Source organism: Tinamus guttatus, unplaced genomic scaffold (genome assembly GCF_059628265.1).
Source record: "Tinamus guttatus ecotype Peru unplaced genomic scaffold, ASM5962826v1 Tinamus_guttatus_pri_ptg000602l, whole genome shotgun sequence".
Lineage (NCBI taxonomy): Eukaryota > Metazoa > Chordata > Aves > Tinamiformes > Tinamidae > Tinamus > Tinamus guttatus.
In genome coordinates, this window is record NW_028289136.1 from 5,632,188 (window position 1) to 5,646,354 (window position 14,167).

At 45.0% G+C, this 14,167-nt stretch overlaps 1 protein-coding gene across 1 annotated transcript in view; it reads right to left on the reverse strand.

Annotated features, from left to right (window-relative positions):
- MYO7A (myosin VIIA) overlaps positions 1–14,167 on the reverse strand; it is a 77,807-nt gene that overhangs the window by 18,171 nt on the left and 45,469 nt on the right. The window contains exons 20-30 of the mRNA XM_088534993.1: positions 13,123–13,217; positions 12,166–12,250; positions 11,058–11,276; positions 10,785–10,892; positions 10,018–10,227; positions 9,301–9,504; positions 8,150–8,326; positions 6,201–6,458; positions 4,972–5,099; positions 3,859–3,985; positions 249–368 (exon numbers count right to left, since the gene is read on the reverse strand). Coding sequence (XP_088391119.1) covers positions 249–368; positions 3,859–3,985; positions 4,972–5,099; positions 6,201–6,458; positions 8,150–8,326; positions 9,301–9,504; positions 10,018–10,227; positions 10,785–10,892; positions 11,058–11,276; positions 12,166–12,250; positions 13,123–13,217 — 1,731 coding nt within the window. The remainder of the gene's footprint in view (positions 1–248; positions 369–3,858; positions 3,986–4,971; positions 5,100–6,200; positions 6,459–8,149; positions 8,327–9,300; positions 9,505–10,017; positions 10,228–10,784; positions 10,893–11,057; positions 11,277–12,165; positions 12,251–13,122; positions 13,218–14,167) is intronic.

Sequence of the window (14,167 nt, forward strand, 5' to 3'; positions counted from 1 at the left end):
CAATGCCTGATATGCTTAAGTATATTTAATTTACAAATATTGATGTAACCTAAGGGCTCTTCAAAATGCTCTGGAGAAAGGCCTGGATGCATAAGGACTGCAATATTTTAGAAATAAATGAAAGCTTTTGAGATAAATATGTATTTTGTCATGCAGCTGTCGGTCCTACAAGATGAGGGGTTCATGTCATAGGGCAAGGCACAAACCCTGCACCCCACCAGGCTGGAAGTGGGGATGGAGGCTCCTACCTGCAGTTCCAGCCAGCTGGGTGGTTGTGTCCTTGTCCCATTGGCAAACGTCCGCCGCAGCCTCTCTTCACAATAGGGAGCATAACCAGGGGGGCCTCCGTTGATAAAGTTCCTTAAATACTGTTTGCAATAAGAAATGAATCAATTAGACCATCAGCAGTAGAGACCAAACATTTCCAAGGATTCAAAGAAAAAAACACAGTGATTTATTGAAGAAAAGCCATGCTGTGACTGTTAAAGGCAGGGATAAACTCAAGGCTCACACTGTCGGAGGCTAGCAGAGATGAAGATGGACTGGACACTTGCCTTGTTCTTATACCATACATTATTGGCCTTGGTGGAGATAAGATACCAGGCTAGACATCTTTGATAGAAGCCAGAGCAGTTGCCTTTATGTTCTTATTATTGCCATTAATTTCAATATCTGTATTTTAAAGATAAGCCATATAAAATGTTCTTGAGAATACGACAGAGATGTGAGTGGATGAAAAAGACCAACAAGCTACAATCAAGGGGAAGTGTAAGCAAATACACTTTCCAAATACTTAGCTACCAGTATAAAACGTACTTTACAGCTATCCTAAAGAGTTTCTTTTTATTTAAAAGTATATTTTAAAAGATCCTTAACCAGAATTTGAAGTACTTCATCATATGTTAAAAATACAACAACACTATTATAGAAAAATATAAAATTAAGCAACTTTGGAAAATGATGGATACACTTAAAAATATTTCATAAATATCATGGTCAAATATCTCTAAAATGCAGCTAAGACTAATAGTTGTGTAAATAATATCTTTCAGGGAAGTGCCATAGATAGACAGACAGCTCCCTGAATGATAACACATCTCTGTCAATCATAACTTGTAGAGATATTCTAATCAGTAATAATAAATGATCACATAATACAGGCTCTTTATGTGCGTTTCAGCCAATGCCAATGATAGTAAACATTAATGCTGTGTAAAAATGTACTTTAATTAATGAATGAATCACGTACTTACATATTTTTTCAGATTTCTCCAGTTAAGTTCCCTTTGCGACTGAACCTTCCCAGCAAGGTCCATTGTTATTTGGAAGCAAGGTACAAAGAACTGGAGTGCTAATGCACCTTGACCCCTGCTTAATATATGATTTACTAGGGCTTTCTAGCATATATAGGAATCAAGGTGTGCCCTTTATGTTGAGAAGCAGCCATATGGAAAACATATTGAAGACTTCCCTGCTATCAACTAAACCTTTCTCAAAATGTTTATTTCTGCCTAACTGACATTTTCCAAAGTTGTGGAATAACTTTCAGACACAAAAGATTCTTGAAATCCCTAGTTTCTTTTTCAGGAACATTTTGGCTACGAAAATTTAATCCTGATAGTTTCATGCAGAAAATAATTAGACATCTGACACAGTATTTGCGGTATGCTTTCACCATGGGAAAGGGCAGAGGACAGAAGTGCTAAGAAATATTTACCCTTTGATTTTCTTGTGTGCTTTTCTGTCTGTTAAAGTAGTGGCAGGCAGCTGTTGCTAAATGAGCAGTCCGGGCAACAGTGGTAAAAGACTTTTATTATCAAAATATCTGCTGGCTAATTGGCTGGCAATCTACATGCATTTATCTTTCATCCAAGGGTAGCTAATGTGTGGATAGAGTTTGTAAACAGAGGGTAAATCAGATGTCAGCTGATTGCAAACATCTGCAAACATGACAATGATAGATTAAGAATAGCAGAGTGAGGCCTAGAACTGCCCAGAATAGACTGGACTAGGTGGCCTGGAATATGGAGCTTCAAAACAGAAGTTTGCTGAAATCCATCAGACTTTGAATATTCCTCTGCATTTCATGAAACGAACAAAAAGAATTTGTATTGGAATGTAGCGGGTGGAAGCCAGATTAACGTTTCCCTAGGAGCTTGTTTTATCCCAAAATTTTCTGATTGACATTGCACGTTGGTGGCTGTTGATGACATCCCTATGGAAAACCATAGTGATTTTGGAGGAGCTCTGCAGGTACCCAGGCCACTGCCTGCAGCTGCACTTTGCCAAATAACTGCAATGTGGTTTGCTGCAAGGGACACTCAAACTCGAGCTGCTGTCACCACAGTTGTCCATGGGGACATGGAAATTGTTTTGGAAGGAGATTTAGGGAAAACGTTGGCTTATGCTCTCAGAACTGCCCTCCGGAGTAGCCCATCTCTTTCCATGTACTATAAAGAGAAGATGGGTATCTGAAATTAGGTGGTGTGAATACCCCACAGTCCCAACGTGCAAAAACGCTTACCTACTGCCTACGATTCATATGAGGCTTTTGGAATATTATCATATATTTCAGCACTGTTCAGAACCTAGGGCAAAGGTACATGTTCAGGTCTTCAGAGTAATTCATAAATGATTTCCGAAAAATACTATGCTTTCCTAAAATAAGCTTCTGCTACTGAAGATTTAAATCTGCACTATTTCCTGTAACATGCTTTCTCATATCTCATTTCCAGTCATAATTTAATTTTCTGCTCCTTTGCCAGTGATTTATCTGCCTTATTATATTTCCTAGTGACAGCCCCTGGGATGAAGAAAGAATTTCTATTCTTGGCTTCAGCTCTCTAAGGACCAGATGATCTGATCTGGTGTGTATAGAAATTAATGGAAAGTCTTGAACTTCAGTGGGCTTGGGAGCACTTGCAGATACGGAAGTCTTAAAAAAATCTGAGAGATTCAAAGGAAGTTCTGTCATGTCACGGCAAAGCAAAGACACAGTGCTGAGCCTGCTGCAATGAGCCAACCAAATGGAATTAACTCAAGCAGTCCAGTGGGTGTTATCTAGGCTCTAGATGTGTAACTCATTCAGTTGTTCAAATCTAGGCCAAAAAAAAAAAAAAAAAGGGATTTTGCTCCAGTGGAAAAAAAATCCTTAACAACAATCTGATTTTCAGGAGTGTCAACCACTTAGCAGCTTCTGCTGATTTTAGTCCTCCTGGTTGTCCATGGTGCTTCTGAAGATAAGGCATATTATATGTCATTTCCCATGTGGCTATTTAAAGGGCTGACATTGCCAATATAACACTCGGCAGGTCAAGTTCCAGCCTGGAGAAAGCAACTCTGAAAGGTAATTAAAAAAAGTCTCCTTTTCTATGTGCAATTTCTTATACTAAATTATACTTATAACCAACTGTGTAGTACTATTTCATGACAGATCTGCCTGAAATCATACAGGCAAATGCAACAGTTGCTGCATTTTAATGTAGAGTTTTATATCTGTATGGAAAGTAGTCTTCCAAGGGACAGGGGAAGAGAATATTATAGGCCATTCTGGATGTGCATCACCCACTGGTAACTTCCTACAATAATGCTTCCTAGTAGAGATTGCTTAAACACATTTTGGTCATCTTCATATATCTACAATCCTGATGGATTCATCTGAATTTGTTGTCTAATTTACTTAATATGGACTTCTCTTTCTGATTAAGACCTTTATGGTATTACAATTTCTGTCAAAAAAAGAAGAAACAAGAAACAGGATTCCCTCACTGTGAAACCCATGAGAAAGAGTGATCTTAGGGATGGAAAATACAATGTATCAGCAGCTAAATTTCAAGATTAACATCCTTTGCAATTTACCTTCACAAACTTCTCAGAAGGAGCAAAACATCCCACACACAGGGACATCAGGATCCAGCCCCTGGCGTGGCTGCTTTTGGAAGGGTTCTGGGTCAGCTGCTTGCAGATTTGACAATAGATTTCATCCCTGCAACAAGAATCAGAAAGCATTTAGAGTTCACAGGGTGGTCAATGGACATAAAGTCTATCTCCATCTGAATGTGATAAATAAAAATCCCTTTTGGAACAAGGATATTATAATGATAGTTGCTCTGGTCATCTGTTTGTGTCTAAAATGTCACTGATCATCAGTCCTGCAGCTTCAAATAAGTGATGCTTTTCCCTGTGCTTCAGGTGGAAATCTACACAGCTGGTCAACAGCACTTAGAGGAAGAGAAAAGATAGTCTTGCAATTCAGCAGCTGAATGTCACTTTTGGAAGATAAGAGTCTATCCTCATTTCCTACAAGGGAATATCCTCTGATATTCACAGGTATCTCAATTTTGGAAATCAATGCCCACTTTTGGCTTTATCCTCAGTTTGGTTTTAACCTTGCCAAAAAGCAAGGCTAAGGGTTTCATGGTGAACTGAGAGGATGAAATGGAAAGCAGAGAAGCTGCTCATCAGATGAGGCTGCCTGTTCTCTTTGCATGATTAGAGTGGCATGAAAGAAAAGTGTATGAAAACACATAAATAAGATTGCATTGTAACATGCACCTATGAATGAGCTAACTCAAAGGTGAGCAGTCAGCCTTAATCTGTCACTTGGTAGTTTTTGGATGTGTAATTTACCTGTAAATCACAACTGTAATATGCTTGAGAGCCTCATGCATTAAAAATATTTACACAAGAAAAAGAGATCTAAATGGTCAACTGGAAAGCAACAAGCAGCAAAGAACAAAAATGGTAATAAATCAACCCAGTACTAGTATGTTCAGAAATCTTTGAGCCTTCCTCCAGGGGCTCTCAAGCAGGCCTGAAATATAAACTAACAGTTGACACAGCCTGACCCATACTAGGCAGCACACCTTGAAGAATGTGAGCTTTGTTCAGCTGCACATGCTAGCAAAAACATTTGGTTAAGAATAGTTTAATGAACAAGGTATGAAAAGAGCCTTTGTCCTGGTGTCTAACCTTAATGCTGGCCTGAGGATGCCATTACCAATAATGAAATGGAGCTTCTCCAGGTTGGAGGTGGGCCGGTCTTCGAGCATGCTATTACCCTGGAGCGTGGACTCACCATCATGAAGTCTCTTTGTCACCTGCCAACCAGATACATTGCTCTCTTTCAGTACAGCTGGTCACTGTGTCCCCCCACCCCCATCCCACACGTGTGCTACTCCCCCAGGAAGACTTGTCTTCCTGCCAGGAAAGGTCTTGGAAGGGCTCTAGTACTTCAATCTAGCACTTCACAAGTGCTGAGGGTGTTACTTTATTGGCTTCATACAGGTGAATATGAAGAAGGTTCTGTCTATTTTCTCCCATATGCCTGGACATTTCTCAGCTTCTCTACAACAGCACCTTGTATCCCAGCTCTGAGCAAGACTTGCAGCTGAGAAAGGACCGCCTAGGATATTTGGAATAACTCTGTCTTACTACCAAGGAGGGTCTGGTCCTTTAACTCAGTTGTATTAAAAAACCTTTAAAACTCTAATAAAAAAGACCCCCTCCCCAGGCTAGTGATGCAGCCAAAAGCACATAAGCATGGTGCTGCTTGTGACAACAGGGATGGCATTGCATCCACCTACCAGCCCGCTGTCTCAGCTAGTCACATCGGCCTTAGAGCCGCTGCAGAGATAGGGGCATTTCTAGAGTGTGTCCTCAATCACTTTATTATAAGAAGAATTGGACCCTATTTATCCCCACTGATTCTAGAAGGAATGAGGGTGCCTAACTCAGGGATTTCTGTACTCTTAAGCACCTAGAATCAGGTAAGATGATGCCTGTTCTGGAGGAGGACCAGGCATGTGTAAAAGAACACCGAATTCATGTCTTTCCACTTCTCTTATCCCCTGTCAAATAGCTTATTACTCCTCACCCTTTCAAGATGGGATATTCAAAAGCTCTTGTCCTTGGGCTAACAGCTGCCATCAGGAATTTTGCCACTGGCACGGGATGGGAGCAGAAGCAGGGGGTGGACAAGTGCTTTCAGATACCCCATCTCTGCCACCTATGCCACTGAGGAGGGCAGGAATCTAAAAGCAGGGGTGACATTCAGACCATCACGGAGGGGTGACAGGTATCGGCAGCTGGATGGAGGACTGTGAAAGAGGGGAGGGAAGGTGCTGGATGGATGGAGAACGGGACCCGAGGGCAGGCCGGTGCGAAGTGCAGAATGACTCAAGGAGACACGGGAAGCCAACCTTTCCCCTTAAACACTCCTTAAATCTTTCAGGCAGAGAGACAGGTAGCGCCAAACCCAGAGGAGGGCTGGTTCTATGTTGTCTAGGGAAAAGCAGAAGAGAGTCAGAGAGGGCTGCAGACAATCCAACGGCACTTGTGCTGCCAGGCGGCCAAGCGTCTCCCCTCACCTCCTCCGTCAGTTTGGATTTCTTCTTGAGTGTTAAGGAGACCAGTTTGTGCCGCACACTATTCTTCTTGTGCCCGTCAATGTGAGTACTCTGCAAAGCAAGAGACACGTAGTGAAATGCAGTAAAGCACAGAGTGCTGTCGAGTAGGTGGCTTCCCTGCCTGCCCAAGGGTTCTGGAAGAGGAAGGGGATCCCTAGGGATCCCAGGTGCAGAAGGGGACTTTGGTAGGAACAAAAACTCTTGAACCACGTTCCGGTGTGCTGTGATAACCCAGGTCTGGCCCTGAATTTTGCGTCTGGTTCCTACTCAGAAAGCCTCACGCTGATCAAAACTACATGTTGGAGAAAACTGAAAAAAGCCAACTTTTCTCAAGTGGCTGAATCCTAGTCCATTCTGTTCTGCTGAAACACGTTTGATCTTGCTCCTGCACAACAAATAAATGAGCAGGATCATTCTCCGAGGTGCCATTTGCACAGCAGGTTTGTGAGTTGGAAGTCATCTAGCCAGAGGTTCATGAGCAGGTATCGTTCTCCTTTTTGTTTTCATCATCATTATTCTCAGCTCTGTGCTCTATCACATCTCCCACAAGTACAAAACTGACATGGGACAGACACAGGCGCTGATTACACAGCAATAATAAAGGATGTAATAAGGAGTTCCTGTTGACTCTCTGCTTTCATACCAACTTTATGATGGCTGTGGGATTAGGATGGCATGGAAAATTACTTTTTAAACCAGATTACCTCTGAACATTTTAACAGCATTGAAATGGCTGTGATTTTTAGCCAGATCAGCACTGTCCTGCAACTGTGATGTTTTATATCCAGTATAAATCCAAGTCAGGACTCTAAATCTGGATTTGTTGCTGTGCACTCTACAGAGGAAATACAACCACAGACACAAATGACTGCTTAAATTTTCCTTCTCTTCTGTACTACCTGATGACTCAACTGGCCAAAATATGACTTTTTGTTATAATCAAAAAATAAATGATAGGTAGAATTAAAGGAAATTTAATCCTGGTGTATATTTTTACAGAATTAGAATCCAGATGAGGTTACTTTCAGGTAAGTGAAAGTACTCAATGATCTCACTGTCTTCAGAAAACTAGGACATTTGTCAGTTTACATGTGCAAATGTCACAGGGGCTTGTCCAAATGATCCAACAAAAATCTTACTATAAATGTAGCAGCATCATATAGGCAATCCCAAAGGCAGACAATATCTTTCTCTCTTTTATAAGGTTAAAATTAAAGGTCAAAGATGAAAGCATTTCAGGGCTACAGACTGTTTTATCCAGAGCAATGTCTCATCTAGACAAAGCCATGGAATGACATCCCAGGAAGCACTGAGGATGTAATGGGGATTTTTTTTTTTTCTTATTCCCACAGCTCAGTCTTCTGGTGTCTCTTTATTTCCTGCTCCAAAATTAAGGGCATATTTTTAATTTTCTCCCCTCTGACCCAGGGCAAATCAAAAAAAATGCCCAAATGAGAGGCCGACGACATAAGACATTGTGCTCCCTTCCCATGTCTTTCTACCCTACGGGGAGTAGAAATGAGCACGGAGCCCCATGACAGATGCCCAGGCACTTCTTTTCAGTTATCCCTGTGGTGAATGAGGGACAGGACCAATATCTGACATAGAGACAGTTCTTCTTTCATAACATAACCACAGATAAAATAGACAAATACAGTAAACCCTATATATAGTTTCTTTACAGACATATTTCAATATCCATTACCTAATAATATCGATTCTTTTACAATGGTATCAATTACCTCTCCTTCTCCCTGCAGCGCCTGCAGTTCTTTCTTATAAGTCTTTTTCCCAAGAGTCTCATAGATCTTGGTCATCACAGGGATTTTCTCACCACCATCACTCATGGCTGTGTGATATTTAGGCTCAGGGAGGTCTCCCATGAAACGGAGGATAGTGATCCATACGGCAAGGGCTGCCTATTTGAAAGGAAAGTTTAATTTCATTAGCTCTCAGGAGGACAGTGGATGTGGTGGTCAAGCCATATGGAATCCATCAGGAAGAGGAGCTTTAGGAGTGTAAAGCAGCCTGTCATTTGGCCGTGAATGAAAATTTATGAGAGTTGGACCAGTGCAAACTACACGACGGACTTTTCAAGTCAGATGCAAAGTATGAAGTGGGACTAAGACAGGAAGAACTTTAAGAGCAGTTACTAAACACAAACAGTTGCCTTTTGCCTTGTAGAAACGGCTATTGCATTGCCTTGTCGTTGTATAGAGATGTGACTAGAGAAATCAGCAATGTGATAGTGACAGAGCAGGTAAAAGAAACTGCAGGACCCTGGGAGGGTACAATTTTGCCATTTGTTCCAAAACCATCTTCAGCTATCTCTGAGCATGCTCCAGCCATGTGCCTGCACCTTGGCAGCGTGTCTCAACTGCCACTGTGATCTCCCCATCCATCTTCAGGATGGCATCTTCCTGCATCTCACACAACCATTTTGTTTGCATTCTGCACATCATCTGTGCGAGCCAAAGCTGGCCAGGCTAGCAGCAAGGACCACCAGATTCAGGCACAGCGTTCATGCCACCATGACTGTATTTGTGCACTCCACAGTGCAGGGAGTCTGGTTCTTGGCTAGGAGATGCCACCCTTATTGAGAGGCAGCGAGCCAACTCCTACCCAACTGCAAAGAACCAATGTGAGGGCAAGATGATAGACAGATGTTCATTACAGCTGTGTGGGTTCAATGTAGTTCTGCTCTTGAAGTTCCTCCTCTGTTAACTCTGCTCTTAACCCTAATGATTAAAGCATGCCAACGCTGCTGTGCTCTCCATCGACCTCTGAGCACACCAGTGTATCCCGAGGCAAACTGGTGACCTTTGAGTGAAGGGCTCCCTAGACATCCTCCAACCCATCCCACCCTACTCAGGGGCTTTTGTCCCTTCCTCACCAACTGGTCTCCTTCATCCTCATGGTACAGGAGAGGCTGCTTGAGAGGCCGACGGATGTAGGTGTGTGTTGTCGTGCCCTGGAAATACGTTGCGGCAAACTTGGCAAATTTGTACTCTGAGAGATCTTCCTCTTCTTCCTCAGGGAGAGGCAATGCTGCATCAAGGTCCTCTTCCTCCAGCTCCTTCTGGGCTCGCTCGAGATCCTGCCAGGGAAGGATGTATCAAGCATGCTGCATGGCTTTGGACACTGATCTACCCCCTTCCCTGACGTTTCTGTCTGCCTGCTTTCAGCCAAAAAGGAGGCAATGCTGTGAAATGCAACCCTGCTGTCCTGGCAAGGTCCTAAGGGTTGTTCCTGTGCCCAGCAAGGTCCCCTGGCAGAAGCATTGAGCACGGCCCCACTCCCAGCACAGGGCAAAGGGGGATTGAGCTAGATGTTGTGAGACGTGATAAACCATGAGGGAGCAGATCTCAAAGGTTACAAAGCTTCAGGGATCATGCAGCAATGCTGCTCCCATCTCCATGATAGCCCCAGGAAAGGGTTGCAGATTGTACGTCTGTTCCCATCCACTGCCCCTGGGTGCACCCAGAGCCTTCTGGCCATGCAAAAGACCCTGGGCTAGAAGGAAGCCTTCAGAGCCCCGCTCTGCCCTGATTCATCAATGTGTTGCTAATGCTTTTCATGTGGTCGCCAGACCTGTGCATTTCTCCAGTACCTCAAAGCCGTTGGGTGCTTGTCCTTCCTGGCCAGGCAGTGAGGAGGTTGTCCCTAGGAATCCAAACATTTTGTCCACCATGTCCGAGTCATTCACGGGCTCATTGCGCGCTTTCTCCATCTTTTCTAACAGCTCTTTCTTCCGACGGGCTTCCTCCTTTTCTTTTACTTCTCTCTCTGCATCTTCACGGGCCAGCTGGGCCAGGCGTACCTAGAAGAGGACAATTGCAATGACTAAACTACTCCCTCCAAAGAGCTGTCACTAAATTCTGCAGGCTCTGGTTTAAGAAATGCAGACTGGGCATTATCGCAGCAACATGACTTGGAGCAAATCAGTAATGTGCCCAAGTCTCAGTTTCCTAATTGCAAAAGAACATTAATAATGTATCCCTCCATATTGCCTGCTTATGATGTCTAGTCTAAGCACACAGACCATCTCTGACCCCCTGTTAAAATACATGTATGTAACAAGCATGTACGTTCACACACGTTGCTTAACGCAGTGTCCCAGTTCTCCCTTCAGCCTTTATGCAGTAGCAAAAGTGAGCGAATAATAAACAGACTCTCTGGCATTCCTGTGCAACAGATCAGAAATTCTGGAGCAGCTTCAGCCTAGTTAGAGCACAGAGGGCTTTAGTGAATTAAATGCAAATAGCTCAAGCGGGGCAGAAATCCCCTAGATATTTTTGGCATTTCCTTCTCCAAGAAGTAGAATTAGACCCTGAAAAATGGAAAGAGAGACCCAGAAAGAGGGCAGTCACAGCGTACTTGGTGTTTCTTTTCTGCTTCCTCCTTGGCTTTCTTCGCACTCATCTCTTTTCGGAGTCGTTCCTCTTCCGCCAGCCGAAGTTTCTCTGCTTCCAGACGTCGATGATACTGGGAAAGAAACACAAGAGCCCTTCTGAATGGATATCTACCGCTTTTTGTAATTCTTCTGTGCTCTTTAAATTCCCATCTCATGAGCACATGATGCCAAAACACACATATAGCCCCTCTCCCTGCCTCTGTTTCCCACAACTGACGTCTCTCCGTGGTCCTCACCTCTCCCCGAAGACGCTTGTAGAGCCTCCGGGCGATCATGCCCCGGGCGTACGCCTGGACAGTGAGGACGGCCCAGAGGCGGTGTCGGAAAGCCCTACGGACGAGGTAGCCCCGGCAGCGGGCCTGGAACTCGATGATCCGCCTGCGGGCCATGTGGTACTGCTTGTGGAGCTTGCGGGATCGGTAGAGGGCTTGCAGTCTCAGGAAGCCGATCCGCATCTGCAAAAGGGAGCGGGATGGAGCCGCGCTGCTGCCCGGGGACTCGCCCACCCCTAAGAAGATTTCCCTCCTTAATCTGCTGCTTGCGCGGCTGTAAATGAGAGCGGCTGGAATCAGCCACCCCCAGGTCAAGCATTTGGGAGGGAGGTTCTCCGAGAGGGTGGAGAAACGGAGGGCTCTCACTGTTGCACTAATTAAAAGACTGGAGAAGATGAAGGTTGATTCTTCCCCACTGAGTCCTACAGAATTTCCCCCCTTGAGAGGCCTCAAAAGGACTAGTTCTTCACATCAGAGTAGCTGCAAGTCATGAGGGTTGTACCCATAGAGCTCCAGCATCTCCCATGGGCTCCCCTGCTAAGCCCTGCTCCTGCAGATTGCCTGTCTGATTGCCGAGGCTCTGGATCATCGACATGTCCAGACCCATCTGGAAATGGCTATTCCCACCATGTTGCAGGCTAAAAGGATGATATTGGGACTCTTTTTGTCATAGTCACTCCTGTGGCCAACCACTTCCCTGTGCCAAATGTCTGCTATTGGGCCAGATCCAGCTAGGACAGAGAGAGGAGAGAGCCATGGATGGGGTTTAAGCCAAGAGAAAGCCATGACTGTCGATATAATCAGGCCTGGAGGTGGATAGGGCATGTATTCAGAAGAAATTGATCTTCCTGCATCTAGGCCTAATGTTGCTCCAGAGCTTCCATTCCCCCAGGAACTGTCAAATGATCTTTAAAACTCCAGGTGACCCTTCCTTGCTCAGCTGGTGAAGGCCAACCTCCTGCTCAACTCAACAGGGCAGAATGAACTGGAGGGACCCAGAAAACTCTTTTTTAGTTGCTTGGATGAATGACATAGGAAGGCAGAGGGTGTGAGGAAGCACCCCAGTACTTACAGCACCGTAGTTCTTCCTGCAGTTATGCCCACGCCAGTATCTCTGAATCATCAGGACTGAATTTCTCACTTTCAGGAAATTGGACCTGGAAAGGCATTTCAATCACTTGTCTCTGTGGTTTGCCCACAGGTTATTATCTCCTGGGCCTCATTCTTTAGAGTTTGGAAAACAGCAAATGGATGGAGTAAACACTGCGTCTTCTGCCTGATGTCTCCTCCCCCAGCTCTCCGTGCCTTTATGAGAAGGTCTGTAGGGGATTTCTCTGCTAGGTCTCCACCAGCTTGACAACTTGTAGGAATGGGCAAAGCAGCCCCAAAAAGGGCAGCGGGAGATGCTGGGAACAACTCCCTTCTTTCCCCCGTTGCTGACTCCTCTCTGATTTGAAATCCCTGCTCTTCAGGGATTGAATCCCTCCGAGCTGGCTGAGAAGGGATTCAATCTGATCCAAAGCTATGGTGAAGGACCAGACTCTTGGTGCCGGTGGGAACTGAATGCAGGATGCTCTCTGTGGTAAGGGCTAGAGATGATAACTAGCTGGCAAAAGATGCTAGGGTCAAAAGCAACACAATCCCTACAGAAACATCACCCCTTTACTGCAGTTTGCCCCTTTGCCCCCCTTAGCCTGGTCTGATCTTGGATTTGAACACCGTAGGGGCATTGGGAGTATATGGAGGTCTCTCCTGGGTTTCAGTGAGATGGTAAGGAGCAGCACCTGATTACTTGTCACATACCTTTTCTGCAAAGTCCAAGGTCTGAACCCAAACACACCTGTCGGTAAGCCAATTGTAGAGCACAAAGTCCAAGAAAGGGTGAACAAAACCCCATCCTCCGTGGGTGAACATCTCCCTTCTCCTCCACAATTGTGCCCCAATGAGAGCAGGACATGAGCAGCTACCACAACCAGGTGCAGACACGGCAGGTCGTCAAAGCATCGGAGGAGCGACACATCACACTTACCTGTCTTTAAACCCTCGAACCACCTTCTGGATGAGGATGACTTTGTCTGTGATGGCTTTGTCTCTCTCGATCTCCAGCAGCATATCATGGTGGTCCTATGGGACAAAATGACACAGCATCTGTGCCTGAAGCTCCCTGCCCACTTGAGGAGGGTCAGGAGAGGTGGTATGAAGACCTTCGCCAGGGAGGCTGCCAGACCAAACCACTTGGGACTTTTCATATCCCAGCCATCACCCCACCTCACTGGGGAGCCACTGACGTAATTCCAAGGGACCCACTGTTTTCATTCCTGAGTGCACCATTGTGGCGGTAAGATGCATATGCAGCACTTTATGGTCGGAAAGCCGACAAATTACGTTGTGTTTTCATGTAAGACTCCCTGGTAGCACCACTGGCCGTGGGAGCAACCCCAAGGAAAGCTTGGAAACAAACTCCCAGATGCTTGGTTCCTGCTGCTCTCTTAAGCCAAGACCACATCTCCAGACCCCAAGGACACCATGGCTCCCTGTTATACTGAATTTACTGAATTTTCTTACTCTGTGGCTTTCAGATGCATCAGCCTCATATTGCTTTTGAATTCTTTTGTGCAGTTTGTAACTCCAGTCTCTCTCCTGGCTGCTGCATGCTGAGCTCTGCCGCTCTGGGTGCAACAGAGGCAACTCCACACATTTCCTGCTTTGCTTGACCTCATTCTGCCCTTCAGGGCCTCCTGATTTCTCTGTTTCCTGCCCTGACAGCTGTGAGATCTTGATAACATGTTCTGGAAAGAACGGCTAGTGGAAACAGCTCATAGGAAAGAGATGGGGGTGTTTGCACTGGCAACGGGTTGGGGGTTATATTATGAAATAAGTGGTCAGGATTTACAGCTGAGAGATTGGTAGAGAGAAGCCTCTGCTTCTGTGCTGGTTCCTGGCCCATTCGGCCTTGTCAGAAGCAGTATAAGAGTGGGGTGGAAAGGGAAGAGGAGTGTGGATGGACAGAGCTACTCTCGTTTCATGGGGCTGCAGGGTTCTCTGCATCATGGGGCTGCTCTACTTTACTTGAA